The 16,508-nt window shown below is 46.7% G+C and overlaps 1 protein-coding gene across 1 annotated transcript; it reads left to right on the forward strand.

The window, feature by feature from the left end:
• Nucleotides 1-610: 610 nt before the first annotated feature.
• On the forward strand, nt 611-13,615 carry LOC306918618 (uncharacterized protein; the record flags this gene model as incomplete). The annotated part of the gene is made up of 5 exons (XM_079531509.1): nt 611-925; nt 1,796-1,888; nt 3,233-3,388; nt 4,087-4,230; nt 13,359-13,615. Coding segments are annotated over exons 1-5 (951 nt in total), but the record flags the coding sequence as incomplete, so codon positions are not given.
• Between the last annotated feature and the right edge of the window lie 2,893 nt (nt 13,616-16,508).

Raw genomic sequence — 16,508 nt, forward strand, 5'->3', positions numbered from 1 at the left:
TGTCACACTAGTCGATACATAGCAGGGATTTTTGTCCAGTGTCCACTTTAGTTCACTTTAGTCTGGAAATGGGATGGTTTTTGACCTTTCACCTCGCTGTATGGCGTGCCAATTTTTGTTTTACACCTCTGCTGCTTAGCGGACAGTGTGGTGTTGTAGAGGAGGTCTCCCCGGACATGTGCATATGTCACACTAGTCGATACATAGCAGGGATTTTTGTCCAGTGTCCACTTTATAAAGTCCATGCACTCCAGTGAATAGCATTGATCCATTTAGATAACTTTTTAATTACTTATCTTTACACAGAAACATTAATTATTACTTATTTTTACACAGAAACATAATGTGTGTCCTATAGCATCGTTTAAATGCTTAATTTATAGTTTTAATGTGCAAATTAATCTTTTTTTCAATACTCTAGAGGGTACTCTTATTTTGAAGAGATCGTCCCCCGGAAGTCTTATATTTGCTAGCTTAGATTTGCAAGAAAACTGCCCGTGGCCACGCCAGTTGTTTTCCACGGTAATGTTGTTGAACAAACATGTTGTCGTGCCTCGGAATTGTTGATATTTCTGCCTTTATTACACATTCTATATTACAGTAGGAACAGAAAGCTTGGTGGAAATGTCTCCTAAAGGAGGTGAAAAGCGTCAAATGGAGTCTGTACGGCTGAAGATAAATGAACAGCTAGCGTCGGTGGGAGAGGAGATATTGTTTGTTGTGGACAAACAGCAGCGTGGCGCTGCTGATGTTTGTAGTGTGGAGCTTAGCGTCAGAGTGTTTGTGTTGGAGCGCCTCAGCGCGGTGGGAGAGTTCATGGTCAACCTCTTCCAGAGAGAGATGGAGACACTAGAAACTCTGCTGGAGACACAAAACAAACGGCTGGACATTGATTTTGATATGGACATCGATCTACACACTGCAGGTTAGTAGACTCTGAACAACACCAGCTTAGCTACAAGTAGCATTAAGCTAGCTGAACTGAACTACATTTACCAGTAGTTCTACTAGCCCTAGAATGTCTGTGATCATACATAAATGACATATATTCCTGTAAACACAGCCATAGATCGGATGCCTCCGCTCCCAGTGAGCAAGGAGACATGGGTGGCATAAATGTGCTCTGCGCTCCGTTTGTACTCACCCAATAAATAATTCCAAAGACGTGGAGTGAGATATTGTCCTCTAGTTTCACATCCATGTAAAAGTTCAGGCAGAAAACGCTTGTTTATTCAAATATCTGATCTTTTCAAACATCTCTCATATATTTTCCCGGGCTGCACACGGACGACATTTTCTCAGGGCGAGGGGTCCGTAATGACAGCTGGACTTCCATGTATGACAGTCACTCGCAGGGCAGGGTTTTCTGCTGCAGCCTAGGCTCCAGAGTCACAGGCACGGTGCGCACAGTGCCTTTTAAATTCATTCTCTGCAGCTGCAAGAAATTTATATCAAACCAAAAGAGCGCGTTTAATAAGGGCGTATTACATTCTAAAAGACAAGTGTAGGTTACATTAATGATGATAAAAAAAACTTCGGCCACATCAGTGAAATAATGTCCGATGTCGGGCATCGGTGCCAAAAATTACGGATACATCGGTGAGACCGATGTCAGGCTCTACTCTGCTCTTGCTCTGCCAGGCGTTGTGAAGAGATTCAAGACACTTATTGTTTAAACCATGGTTATCCTGACAAAACAAATAGGAGAATAAATGTCATCTTTGAGTTGACAAAAGCACTTTGAGTTCCTCTGCTGATGCTACCTTCTCTCTCCTCCTTCTGTCTGTGTGTAAAGAGGTTTCATCTGAATATGAGGAGAGGAGATCCATTCTGGCCCAGGAGGAACAACAACATCCACAGATTAAAGAGGAACAGGAAGAGGAGACTGGTGAGTCAACTTTGACATTAGTACGTAGGAAGATGTGGTGCAATACTCTCTCAGGTAAAACACAATGATGTTTTTATTAGTATTATTCTAACAAGACTAAAGGGTTATCCAGCAACTGTAACGATAAAAAATATAGTTTGGTAACTCATGGTCCCCTAAAAGACAGACAGACACACAGCATGTTGTTTCCGCTTGTGCCGCTACATAAGTATAGCACAACAAGTTTGAACCCATAATCATGTTTAGCTATTAAGATATTTGGCATAAATGGTGAGAGTCACATAAATGGTCAGAGTCACAGGGACGGCACACGCAGTGGCTTTTAAAAAATCACACCCGTGTGAACTGAGTGGTGCAAGGTCTTATATAGACTGATCAGCTGTGGTCTGACGTAATGCCTGACATAATGAAATCACACCCGTGTGAACTTAGTGACCATAACAACCATGCTCATTTTTGAGTGGCGTAAACCACTCCTACAACTGGCTTTGTTAGTTGAGTGGTGTAAACCACTCCTACAACTGGCTTTGTTAGTTTACGTGTCTGTTCATACCAAAAAATGAGCATGGTTGCTATGGTCACCCAGTTCACCCGGGTGTGATTTCAGCTTTGTTAGTTTACGTGTCTGTTCGTACCAAAAAATGAGCATGGTGCATTGTGATTGGCCGGAATGAGACATTACGTCAGTGACTACAGCTGATCAGGCTATATAAGACCTTACACCACTCAGTTCACACGGTTGTGATTTCTTTGGTACTAACAAACACGTGGACACGTAAACTAACAAAGCCAGTTGTTGGAGTGGTTTGCACCACTCAAAAACAGTTTGCAGAATTACAGTACATTTCAAGCACAACTCAATACAAAAACTGTTAACTATGAGTGGACGACCCAATAAAAGCATTACACTTGTTTACCAGAGGGTCCATCTTGTTCAATTCATCAAAACATTTAGAGATGTACAAATATACACTTCTATTTTTCCAAAGAACACAACAGGAATTCATCATAAAGGAGGTAAAAAGGGAAATATACAGTGAGGGTGAAAAGGGGTGGTTGGGGGTAGATTACATTCATGATGATTAAAAAAATGTTTTGGCCACATCGGTGAAATAATGTCCGATGTCGGGCATCGGCGCCAAAAATGACGGATACATCGTTGATACCGATGTCGGGCTCTACTCAACACCTTGCTCTGCGAGGCATTGTGAAGAGACTCGAGACACTCATTTTTTAAACGATCCTGACAAAACGAATAGGAGAATAATCTTTGAGTTGACAAAAGCACTTTGAGTTGCTCTGCTCATGCTACCGTCTCTCCCCTCCTCCTGTCTGTGTGTAAAGAGGTTTCATCTGAATATGAGGAGAGGAGAGGAGGTCTGGTCCTGGAGGAACCACACCCTCCACAGATTAAAGAGGAACAACAGGAGAGGAGATCCAGTCTGGTCCTGGAGGAACCACAACCTCCACAGATTAAAGAAGAACAGGAAGAGGAGACTGGTGAGTCAACTTTGACATTACTACGTAGGAAGATGTGGTGCAATATACTCTATCAGGTAAAACACAATGATGTTTTTATTAGTATTATTCTAACAAGACTAAAGGGTTATTCAGAAACTGTAAGGATAAAAATATAGTTTGGTAACTCATGGTCCCCTAAAAGACACAGACACACGGCATGTTTCCGCTTGTGCCACTACATAAGTATAGAACAACAAGTTTGAACCCATAATCATGTTTAGCTATTAAGATATTTGTGCGTGAGACTTTTAAGATTTTAAGCACGAGACATGGTACTGGTCCACTCAAAGGGTTAAGTGATCTGTCCAGGAAGGTTCTAATCATCAATCAGCACCAGACACTTCATTCAGGAGTGGTGGATTCTTGAGCCACAATGGTTCTGCAGGCTCAACCTGGGCAACGGTGGTTCTGCAGGCTCCACCTGGGCAACGGTGGTGCTGCAGACTCCGCTTGCAGCTTGAATGGCCCTCCTAAAGGCCTCACCATGGGTGTGTTGGGCTTCCTCCTCACGGAAGACACAGGCTGGGGCGCCAACCCATACTGCTCCCGGGTGCCGTCTACATTCCGGCTTTCACCCGTCTCTCCGGTGGTCACCAGACTACTCCTGGTTGTTCAGTTGTTCAGTAAACCCTTATTGAATGATAAGTACAAGTTGTTTTTACTGGTGATTTCCACAGAGCACCACAGGGAGAGGTCTACCGTATCTAGAGAGATGGCCTCCAAAAGACATTCAACGTTGTCAGAGGAACAGCCAGAGGTGGACCAGAGACGTGGACTGTTTGATGCGAAGATGCAACCTGTAGTAAAGTTGTACCGTATAGGTATGTGCTGTTTTGTTTACTTACTTACATAAAGGGATATTTCACTTTCAAAATAATTGTGGGTAATGTTATGGTCTACTATATTTATTTTTATCAGACAAGCCCATTGTAACTTCAAACTCCATTTTAACCATCGTAGATAAATAGAAAACACCCATCCCAGGTTCTAGTGAATGATATTGTCCTTCCTTAGAGCAGGGGTTCTCAACCTGCGGGGGGTCGCCAAATTATTTTGGGGGGTCCCCAAAATAATCTTTTTTTTGCAACTGAATGGCTGGAAAATGGAAATGAAGAGTTTACATGGTACACATAGTGCATGCATACACCTTGTTACAAAGTCCAAGAGACATGACGGGCACGCTCCCAAGGCGCGTGCATGAGCGCGCCCCGCAGGCAGGTAGCTGAAGTGCGCCCACCTTTCAATTAGTAGTCTAACAGAGTGACGCCAAGAGACTGTATTTTCTCACGTCAGAGTTTTTCTGCTCACAAACTCACCACGGACATTCCTGTTCATACTCCTTTATTTCCTTTACCTGTGTGCGTCTTTGAACAGTGGTGAGTTGTGCTACATGTTTCTGTGATGTTGGACTTTATTCTCGAGCGTTACTTTTCTTACTGTCACTTATCATATGACCCGGTCAGTGTGCTCATGCGCTGATTTGCGATATGGACATGACGCTATTTAGGCAACATTATTTCCTGACATTGTACCTGCCTGGATTGTTCCACAGCATTACCTGGGTTGTGTATTGTTTTAGAGTTTAGAGTTTGGAATGTATGTTACTGTCTATATATATTCCCCTCTTTACATTTGCGGGTGCTCTGCATCCGCATGTTAATCATTGCCAATAATTGCCGACAGCTGCTACAGTGGCCGCATCGCGGTCGCTCTAGTTTAGTAACCTGAACGTAACTAAAGTTCATGTAGTATCGTCAGTGGCTTGGAAATGTAACCCATGTGTATTGAACATTATTAGTAACTGCTGTATGTTTAGTATGTTTATGAGGGTAACCACAGTGCTGAATATGTATATTTTGGTTAATTGTGTTTTACCTGATTATTTCTGTGTTAAATGCTTAACATTATGTTTAGTACAGTATACAGAGCTGACATATGTTTCTCTGGGTTTATTCACAGAAACCACACACACACACACACACACACCTACACACACACCTACACACACACATACCCACTCACGCAAAACCTGTGCATCTGTATGCTGTCCATGCTACCAACTTAAACCCCAGTAAACCGGTTGGACTCTATATCTTGCCTCATCATTCAGTGTTCTGACCGACACTCCAGACCGAGTACAAACTGTTTCCCCAGCACCTATCCTTTCCCCTATACCTTTATTTCATTGTGGTCCTTCGAGCCGGATAGCTGTGCTCACCCTGGGTTATAATGGAGTCTACCGGTACTGAGACTGATGTCCCCGAACAGTCTGTCCGACCTAAACGTCAGACTCAGCCCCCAGGACACCTCGCAGACTACGTTCTGAGACGTGTCAGACGTAAATCTGCACCCAATTTACATCACGTAGCACAGCATACAGATAAGCCAGTAGAATAAGGAGTAGGAGAGGAGCCCTTAATGGACAGGAGGATGAACAACCTACTGAATTTATTCAACATGGCAGCAGCTAGACTGGGACCACCCTCAGCTGCATCCAGCGTTCATGATGATGACCGTGACACCCTTGAGCAAGAGGACCAACTCGGCTCCAGGTCGAGCAGGCAGTTTGATAAGCGACCACCAATCCCGGTGGAAGAACGGGTCAGTTTGCAGCCAAATCCGCAAGCAGCCTCTATGGAGAGGTGGCCCTATGCTCTATCGGCTCAAGCAACGGCCTATGCACCTGTGATCAGCCGACCCCCTATGTCGACCCAGCAGGAGCCCAGCGCTGAACGTGCAAGACATGTACCTGCCGATAGAGGCTACAATCCTGCCTCCTACGGGAGAGCACAGCAGGATCGTAGCACCGAACAGGGAAGGCAGGAGCCTGCAGACAGAAGCTATAATCCTGTCTCCCACGGGGGAGGACGTCGGGAACCAGAGGGACCTGAAGATGCCATGATGAAGCAACTTGAGAGGATGATGCATGAGCTGCAGACAATGAAGAGCTACATGACATCCCCCTCTACACATTCCTCATACCATGATCAGCAACAGCCACCTCAGAGCTATCTGGTTCAGGCTAACCTTGCTGCCGCGGGAACCTATCAGTACGGTTCTTATCCTGCACTGCAGCTGCCTGACCACCAAGGCTGGTCAGCCTATCCGCCGCCACCTAGAGCGACGGCTTCATATCCCTGGCATAATTCACGTCATCAGCCTCCTATGTATCCTCAGACAACGCATGCTCATTCAAGGCCTCCCACTCAGGCTTATGCCTCCATGAGTACCCCTGCTCAAGCCCATACACCTCGAGGCCATTCCCAGCTATGGCCATCAGCGGATCATGAGAGGAGCTACCGTGGACCAAGGCCAAGCATACCGTGTTTCGTCCATCGGGACCCTGGAGAATTTGCCCGACTCAAGATCGCCTTGGAGAATCTCCTGCCACCCGACGGTACCGAGCTCTTCAAGTATCAAATCCTTGTGGACCACCTGAAGCTGGAGGATGCATGCCTTATTGCCGACTCTTACCTGAATTCAGCGACTCCATACACTGATACCATGTGGGCGTTAAATGAGAAATACGGGCAACCTCATATGCTGGCCTTGAAGAAGATATCCCAGGTGATGGATTCCCCTGACATAAGGCGGGGAGACACGCAGCTTTCGAGAAGTTCGCTCTGCAGATCCGTGCCCTGGTGGGCATACTGCAGACCCTCGGCCCCGAGGGGGATATCGAACTAAGCTGCGGGTCACATGTGGCCAGGCTTCTGGGAAAACTACCTACTGAGCTGCGTGCAGCCTTCCGCAGACAGATGTTTCACAAACCCGGGAACATCTACACCCTCCTTGAGTTCTCCCAGTGGCTCCAGTATGAAGCCTGGTGCCAAGGCAATGAGGAGCAGCCTAATGACAAGAAGGAGAAGCCTGTCTCCCACAAGCAGGCACAACGGAGGGAGCCTTTCATCCATCCTAGGACAGCGACCATCCTCCACGGCGCTGAGACCCCCTCGAAAGCCAATCCTGCTCCATCTGCCAAACCCTTTACTAGAGAGAGGCCAGAAGAACAAGCCCAAACCGTTCTGCCCTTACTGCGACAGTACAGATCACTTCTTCAGTCAATGCGATACCTTTAAGTCCTTCACAATGGAGCAGATCGCCAAATGGCTGAAGGATAACAAGCGATGCCCTAAATGTGGTCGAGCACACTCTCCCGAGCAGTGCAACCTGAAGAAGCCGTGTCACATCTGTCAGGAGAAGCACCTTCAGATTCTGCACAACGTGAATGCGAAGGACAACCCGGTTAGAGCCGCCCAGACGTCCTTGTATCTGGGCAGGCCAGCCGACTGCAGCCGTGTCTTCCTGAAGGTCATCAGGGTCCAGCTACACTCTGAGAATCGCACCTTAGACACGTATGCAGTCCTTGATGACGGCTCCGAACGCACTGTGCTTTTATCTACTGCCGCTGCCAAACTGGGTCTTTGGGGCACCCCTGAAGATTTGCCTTTGAGAACGGTCCGGCAGGACATCGAGATTATCCATGGAGCCAACGTCTCCTTCAAGATCTCTCCAGTTACTCACCCTCAACAGCTATACCACATTGTGGGTGCCTTTACCTCCGAGAACCTGAGCCTTGCGGACCATTCCTATCCCGTGTCTGCCCTACAAAGGAAGTACAAGCACCTGAGGGGTTTGCCCCTAGAGTCCTTTGACGGAGTCAGCCCTCTACTGCTCATTGGCAGCGATCAGACCCACCTAATCACACCAATTGAGCCAGTGCGCAGCGGACCACCAGGGGGACCTGCAGCCATCAAGACCAACCTCGGATGCACCCTGCAGGGCCCAGCCAGGGGCCTGCCACAGTACTGCCCGTCACAGAACTGCCTCTTGACTTCCACCAACCCTGCTACAACAGAACTTCTCCGTAATGTCGAGCGACTCTGGCAAGTTGATACGCTACCTTTCCGTAATGAGAAGTTGGTGACACGGTCAAAGGAAGACCTCGAGGCCATCGCTCTCCTGGAGAACAAAACGGTACGTGTCAACGTTGATGGTATCTACCGTTATGCCACACCCATGCTCAGTAGGAAGACTGCGCCCCACTTCCAAGCCTCTCCAGAAGCCGTGATGCCGAGTCTTAGAGCACCGAGCGGCGGCTCATGAAGGACCCGGACAAGGCCACAGCCTACGAAGCTGAGATCAGCAAGCTTGAAGTCGCAGGGTCAGTCACCAAGCTGACCACTCCAGAGAGGGCGGACCAGGGGGAATCGTGGTTCATACCCCACCACATGGTGTCGCATAACCAGAAGAGTCTTCAATTGCTCCTATGTGTACAAAGGTCTGAACCTCAACGACGCTCTCCTCCCTGGACCTACCCTTGGCCCTTCTCTCCTGGGGGTGCTGCTACGCTTTCGTCAACACAGCGTGGCCATTAGCGGGGATATCAAGGGCATGTTTCACCAGGTCCGGCTCCTGCCCGAAGAGAGGCCACTCCTAAGGTTTGTGTGGCGCGACCTCAAGAGAGACATGCCTCCTGACATCTATGAGTGGCAAGTGCTACCCTTCGGCACAACCTGCTCACCCTGCTGTGCCACCTTTGCCCTCCAGCGGCATGTTACTGACAACAGCAGCCCAGGTGAAGACGTCAGATTCTCTGCCTGCAGAGCTTGCCCTCAGCAGAGGACGCCAGACAGTTGGTGGATAAGCTACGAGCTCTCCTTTCCTCCGGAGGTTTTGAGATCAGACAGTGGACCAGCAACGTTGCCTCCGTGGTCAGTCACCTGCCCCAGGCAGCGCTCTCTAGCAACACAGAACTCTGGCTCTCCCAAGACCGTGTGGACATACAAGAGACCACCCTTGGTCTGCAATGGCATTGCCCTTCTGATGCCCTCGAATACAAGCAGCGGACAGTGGACCACGGTCCACCTACCATGCGTAATGTATACCGTGTGCTGGCCAGTCAGTACGACCCGTTGGGACTCCTCCTTCCCTTCACCACGAGGGCCAAAGTCATTGTTCAGCGCCTTTGGGACAAGCCGAGAGAATGGGACGACCCGCTGCTTCCTGAGGAGCTCTTGGCAGCATGGAACGCCTGGGTAACCGAATTCTCTTCCCTGCCCAAGATGAGCCTGCCTCGCGGCCATGTTCCTGCCCAAATGGATCATCCAGATGTAACCCATGATGTCCACGTCTTTTGTGATGCCTCGCGCTTACCTACGCACTGAAGACCGTGATGGCAACATCAACCTGGCATTCCTGATGGCCAGGTCAAGGGTTGCACCACGGAAGCAACATTCCATTCCTAGGCTGGAACTCTGTGCCGCTCTCACTGGGGCCCAGCTAGCCAAGTTGCTGAAGATTGAGCTCACTCTGCCTATCCGAGAGACCGTACTCTGGAGTGACTCAACAACAGTGCTCACCTGGCTGCAGTCCGACTCCTGTCGGTTTAAGGTCTTTGTGGGGACCAGGATAGCCGAGATGCAGGAACTCACAGGCTCTGAACCCTGGAGATACATCAACTCAGCTGCCAACCCTGCTGATGACCTAACCAGAGGCAAACCCTTGCTGGACCTGGCTGGACCCAATCGATGGAGTGATGGACCTCCCTTCCTGTTGCAGCCACCAACCGAGTGGCCCAAGTCTCCGGTGAGTGAGTCAGTCAAGGATACCTCAGAGCTTCGCCGATCCATGTTCTGTGGGTTTACCGCCATCCGTCCAGACCCAGCTGTGCCGGATCCAGAAAAGTATGACACATGGAAAGATTTGGTCAACGCCACGGCAGAGCAGCTTCACGGGGCGGCTGGCCAAGGAGCATCACCTTCCGCAGCCATGTACCAACAGGCCGAAAGTCTCATCCTACAACGAGCTCAGATCGACCGCTTCCCTGATGACTACGCTCTACTGCGGGCAGGCAAGACTGTGCCTACTACCAGTCGTCTTATCACCTTGTCCCCTGAGTTCGACACCGCCACTGGACTTATCAGAGTCGGAGGCAGGCTGCGCCGTGCAGAAGAGCTTGATCCTTCAGCAGCACATCCTGTCGTCCTGGATCCGCATCACAGAATTGCTATGCTGCTGATCAGAGACTTTGACTGCCGACTACGCCATCCAGGGCCTGAGCGAGTCTTCGCTGAGCTCAGGCGCTCCCTTTGGATTCTACGCGGACGCGAAGCCATCAGGAAGCAACAACACTCCTGCCCAGAGTGCCAAAGATGGAGAGCTAAGCCTTCAGCTCCATTCATGGCTGACTTGCCACCTGCCCGACTCCGCCTGTTCAAGCCGCCTTTCCATTCCACCGGCATGGACTGTTTCGGGCCCTTCCAGGTAAAAATAGGACGCCGGACGGAGAAGAGGTGGGGTCTCATTTTCAAATATCTCACAACACGAGCCGTGCATCTGGAACTCCTGACCTCCATCGACTCCGATGCCTTCCTCATGGCTCTCCGAAGGTTCACTGCTCGCCGTGGAGCTCCGGCTGAGCTCTATTCAGACCAGGGCACCAACTTCCTTGGGGCCGAGAAGGAGTTGGCTACGGCCTTTGCGGATATGCACCCTGACTTGAAGAAGATCCTTGCCAGGAACCACAGGATTGAGTTCCATTTCAATCCACCAGCTTCCCCACACTTTGGAGGAGTGTGGGAACGTGAGATTCGCTCCGTTAAGTCCACTCTCAGAGCCACGATCGGAGCGCAGACTGTCACAGAGGAGGTCCTCTGGACCGTCTTGATAGAGGTGGAAGGGATCCTGAATTCGAAGCCTTTAGGTTACGTCTCCTCGGACATCTCTGACCTCGTAGCAGTTCCCTACCTCCAGTGGTCTACCCGCAATCGGAGCTCCTGAGCCGAAAGCGCTGGAGGCAGAGCCAAATCCTGACAGATCACTTCTGGTCTAGGTTTGTCAGGTACTACCTGCCAAACCTGCAACCACGGCAGAAGTGGCAGAAGTCAACGGATAACCTCGCAGTGGACACCGTCGTTATGATGGCAGACCCTCAACTGCCTCGTGCACTCTGGTCCATCGGCCGTGTCACCAAAGTGAACCCCGGCGCAGATGGAAGAGTCAGATCAGCGGAAGTGAAGATCGGAGATCGTGTCTACACGCGCCCTGTTGTCCGACTCATCGTTCTCCCTGAACTACCTGACGACCCTCGCCTGGCGATTCATCCCTGCCCGCTCCTTAGGGAGCACAATTGCTACTCAATTGTGGGGGCGGCTGTTACAAAGTCCAAGAGACATGACAGGCACGCTCCCAAGGCGCGTGCATGAGCGCGCCCCGCAGGCAGGTAGCGGAAGCGCGCCCACCTTTCAATTAGTAGTCTAACAGAGTGACGCCAAGAGACTGTGTTTTCTCCCGTCAGAGTTTTTCTGCTCACAAACTCACCACGGACATTCCTGTTCATACTCCTTTATTTCCTTTACCTGTGTGCGTCTTTGAACAGTGGTGAGTTGTGCTACATGTTTCTGTGATGTTGGACTTTATTCTCGAGCGTTACTTTTCCTACTGTCACTTATCATATGACCCGGTCAGTGTGCTCATGCGCTGATTTGCGATATGGACATGACGCTATTTAGGCAACATTATTTCCTGACATTGTACCTGCCTGGATTGTTCCACAGCATTACCTGGGTTGTGTATTGTTTTACAGTTTAGAGTTTGGAATGTATGTTACTGTCTATATATATTCCCCTCTTTACATTTGCGGGTGCTCTGCATCCGCATGTTAATCATTGCCAATAATTGCCGATAGCTGCTACAGTGGCCGCGTCGCGGTCGCTCTAGTTTAGTAACCTTAACGTAACTAAAGTTCATGTAGTATCGTCAGTGGCTTGGAAATGTAACCCATGTGTATTGAACATTATTAGTAACTGTATGTTTAGTATGTTATGAGGGTAACCACAGTGCTGAATATGTATATTTTGGTTGATTGTGTTTTACCTGATTATTTCTGTGTTAAATGCTTAACATTATGTTTAGTACAGTATACAGAGCTGACATATGTTTCTCTGGGTTTATTCACAGAAACCACACACACACACACACACACACACACCTACACACACACATACCCACTCACGCAAAACCTGTGCATCTGTATGCTGTCCATGCTACCAACTTAAACCCCAGTAAACCGGTTGGACTCTATATCTGGCCTCATCATTCAGTGTTCTGACCGACACTCCAGAGCGAGTACAAACTGTTTCCCCAGCACCTATCCTTTCCCCTATACCTTTATTTCACACCTCCCTAATGATTATATCTCGTTTCAGTATTTATTTATGGTGTATTGTCTCTATTATTAATGTTATTGTAGCAGTCAATTTATATTGGGGGGAGGGGGCGGGGCGGGGGTCCCGAGACATTGCCAAAGCATTTCCGGGGGTCCCCGGCCAAAACCGTTGAGTACCCCTGCCTTAGAGGGGGACAGCCATAGCTGAATGGGTAGAGAGCCTGTCTAGGAAACAGAATGTACCACAGTGATGTTGTTAGGTCTGCAGTGGGTCCCAGGACCCACGGGTGGGAGTCCTAGTAAAAATGGTATTTTTAAAAAATTGTATTATTTTGATATTATTGCATTTATACAAATCATGCATCAATTCAAGATTGAGACCTGGAGTCACCACTACACACTATATGTATGACACACTCAACAATCATTGTATTATTGGAACATGTTTGTTGAAACTTCCAACAACCAGTTTGAGTTTGTGTCAATTGTTTCAGTTGTCTTTTCTTTTTTTCTTGTAGTGTAATTTTGTCATAACCTTCTGTTGAACACGTATTACTTATTTGTAACTATTTAAATGCAACATTATAATCAATACAAACAAAAGATGTCTTCTAAAATCTTTACTTGGACAAGTAAGTAAATGTTCTTGTCCAAATGAGAAGTGGCTCAAGAATGTAATGTCAAGCCCTGAAAACTGTCTTTGATTAGAAATGGAGAAGATGATGTTCCTCCAAAAATGCAAACATTAAATGTTTTTCTCTCTTTGTGTCTTTTTTCTAGCCGTCCCACACCTCCCTGTGTGTAAAGAGGAGGTTTTCACTGAACAACCGGAGAGGAGCTCCAGTCTGGTCCAGGAGGAACCACAACCACCACAGATTAAAGATGAACAAGAGGAGCTACTTCAAAGACCAATGGAGGCTGATGGGTCAACGTTGACATTACTAGCCGTGAAAAGTGAAGATGATCATGATGATGAAAACAGCGAGACAGAGCCTGTAGCCGGAACCTCAACCGAACACATGAAAACACAAGCTGATGTAGAGGACTGTGGAACATCACAACCAACTAGTGACAACCAGCTCCTCTCTTCACACTGTTCTGTATCTGACACTGAAGACAGTGATGAGTGGCAGGAGCCCAGTGAAGGTCAGTCAACTTTAAACACACTGAAGTCACACAAGACACAACATGTGGAAGGACAAAGATTGTCTTTGAGCAGCAAGCTGTCCAAGGACTTAAAATCATCAAAACATATTCACTCCATGAGGAGCCACACAGGGAAGAAACGCTTTAGTTGTACAGACTGTGGCAAATGTTTTAATCGTAAGTCAAATCTGACTAAGCACTCAATGATTCATACAGGGGAAAAGCCCTTCACTTGTACAGTTTGTGGTAAAGGCTTTATTCATAGTGGTGATCTAAAAAAACACATGAGGACTCATACAGGTGAAAAGCCCTTTACTTGTAACGTGTGTGGTAAAGGCTTTGCTCTGGGTGTTAATCTAAAAACACACATGAGGACTCATACAGGGGAAAAACCCTTTACTTGTAATGTGTGTGGTAAAGGCTTTGCTCAGAGTGGTGATCTAAAAACACACATGAGGACTCATACAGGGGAAAAGCCCTTTACTTGTAATGTGTGTGGTAAAGGCTTTGCTCAGAGTGGTGATCTAAAAACACACATGAGGACTCATACAGGGGAAAAGCCCTTCACTTGTAACGTGTGTGGTAAAGGCTGTGTTAACACCAGTAGTCTAAAAACCCACATGATGACTCATACAGGTGAAAAGCCATTTTCTTGTACAGTATGTGGTAAAGGCTGTACACAGAGTAGTGAACTAAAAACACACATGATGACTCATACAGGGGAAAAGCCCTTTACTTGTAACGTCTGTGGTAAAGGCTGTACACAGAGTAGTAATCTAAAATCACACATGATGACTCATACAGGGGAAAAGCCCTTTAGTTGTAACGTCTGTGGTAAAGGCTGTACACAGAGTAGTGAACTAAAATCACACATGAGGACTCATACAGGGGAAAAGCCCTTTTCTTGTAACGTCTGTGGTAAAGACTTTACTCGGAGTTTTCATCTAAAATCACACATGATGACTCATACAGGGGAAAAGCCCTTTACTTGTAACGTGTGTGGTAAAGGCTTTATTCAGAGTGGTGATCTAAAATCACACATGAGGACGCATACAGCCCTTCACTTGTAACGTGTGTGGTAAAGGCTTTGCTCAGAGTGGTGCTCTAAAATCACACACAAGGACTCATGAAAGGGGAAAGCCCATAGACACATGAGGACTCATACAGGAAGGAAACCCTTTAGTTGCAGTTAGTGCCAAATGTTTGGGTCAAAATGCACATCTGAGGATAATGAGGAGGAATCATACAGGGAAGAAGTGGTTATTTGTAATAGTAATAAATGCACATTTTCCCCATGAACCCATTTGAGTTGACATATGATATAACATCATTCATTCTATTCCAGGATGACAATGACAGTTAGATACTAAAGCAGTGGAATCGCATAATCTGACAATAGAGCGTCACAGTCATTTCCCCATAGACATTTCATAAAGTATTTATTTAAAGACCTTTTAAGCCTCGGAAAAAGCCAACTCAGATTGTGACAAATCATGACAATGACAAAAAATGTTGGGCCGGATAAATAATTAGAAATAAGAAAAACTCAAAGTGTTACCCTCCCCTTTTTTTTCTTCTTATTTGTTTGGCCCAATTATTTTTTGTTTATTGTTATTATTTGTCACCATCCGAATTTAAAGACCACCACAATTTAGTTTCTTGTTATATTTTTGTATGTAAAACCTATATAAACATGGCAGAGAAAGTTTTTGTCTTTGGTAGATTATTTCTCTATGGTAACACTGTTTAATTATACCGTTGGATGTTTCAGACGTTATACCTTTATACGTTTGAAAACTCAAAACAATTCAATAGCAACAGAAAGTTTGGCATTGGCAGAGAGTTGTCACATTTGTTGTGGGTGTATCCCACACATACTAGCATGTTCATTGTCAGCTTGTAGATTCATAAACCAAGTGTGATGCTATGTTAACACATTTTCCTGGACATTGTGAGCTTTTAGATTTGTTTCTTCAGTATTGTTTCTTTCCGTTTTTTTTTTCCAGGATTTGGAAGTGGTTAAATGTGTCTGTTTTATAAATATTGAACCAATGGTAAAAGCTTGTGACTAAATAAATAACTATTTTGCGTCCGTTGGAATGAAGGTTATTTTATATTCTGCAAACTGCTACAGTTTTTCTCATTTTTATTTCATTTTTTTATTTAACCTGTACTACCTATACTCAAGGTATTATTATTTTAATTACATCCATTATTATTATTTGTTATTATTATTGTTATAATTATTTGGGGTCAAGTCCGATGGGGCAAAGATCCCTTATTGTTCGTACAGATCCTGCCATTTTCAAAGTTTTGACACGAAATTCTGCAATATGGAAAGAGGGTCGTGGGTAGGGGTGGGTACCGAACCTCATGACCAAGCAGGAACCGATAACAACATGCTGGGGAACCGGGTACCCATCCATAAAAGATCAATTTCGGTTCTCCATATCGGCTCCCACAGCCACGCACAATTTATTTATTCATTTATTTGCATCAGCAACGCAGATCGGCTGAGGCTGCCAAAACTTGCAGTTCTGGCTTAACTGTGCAGTCGTTTTTTGCAAAACTTGGCAATATGGTAGAGGGCTATGCTACTTTAAACGGTGAGGCCCACAACCATTGGCCAAAGGGTGGCGCTATAGCACTCACGTGAAAATTTGAATATAAAAAAGGTATAGCTCATGAATCTGACAGTCAGCGGACTCCCTCTTTACCAAGCGTTTCCACCTTGCAGGTTCTGCCTCGCGTAGAACATACACGCCCGTTTAATCTAACGTGATG

The sequence above is a fragment of the Electrona antarctica genome (genome assembly GCF_951216825.1).
Source record: "Electrona antarctica genome assembly, contig: scaffold_293, whole genome shotgun sequence".
NCBI lineage: Eukaryota > Metazoa > Chordata > Actinopteri > Myctophiformes > Myctophidae > Electrona > Electrona antarctica.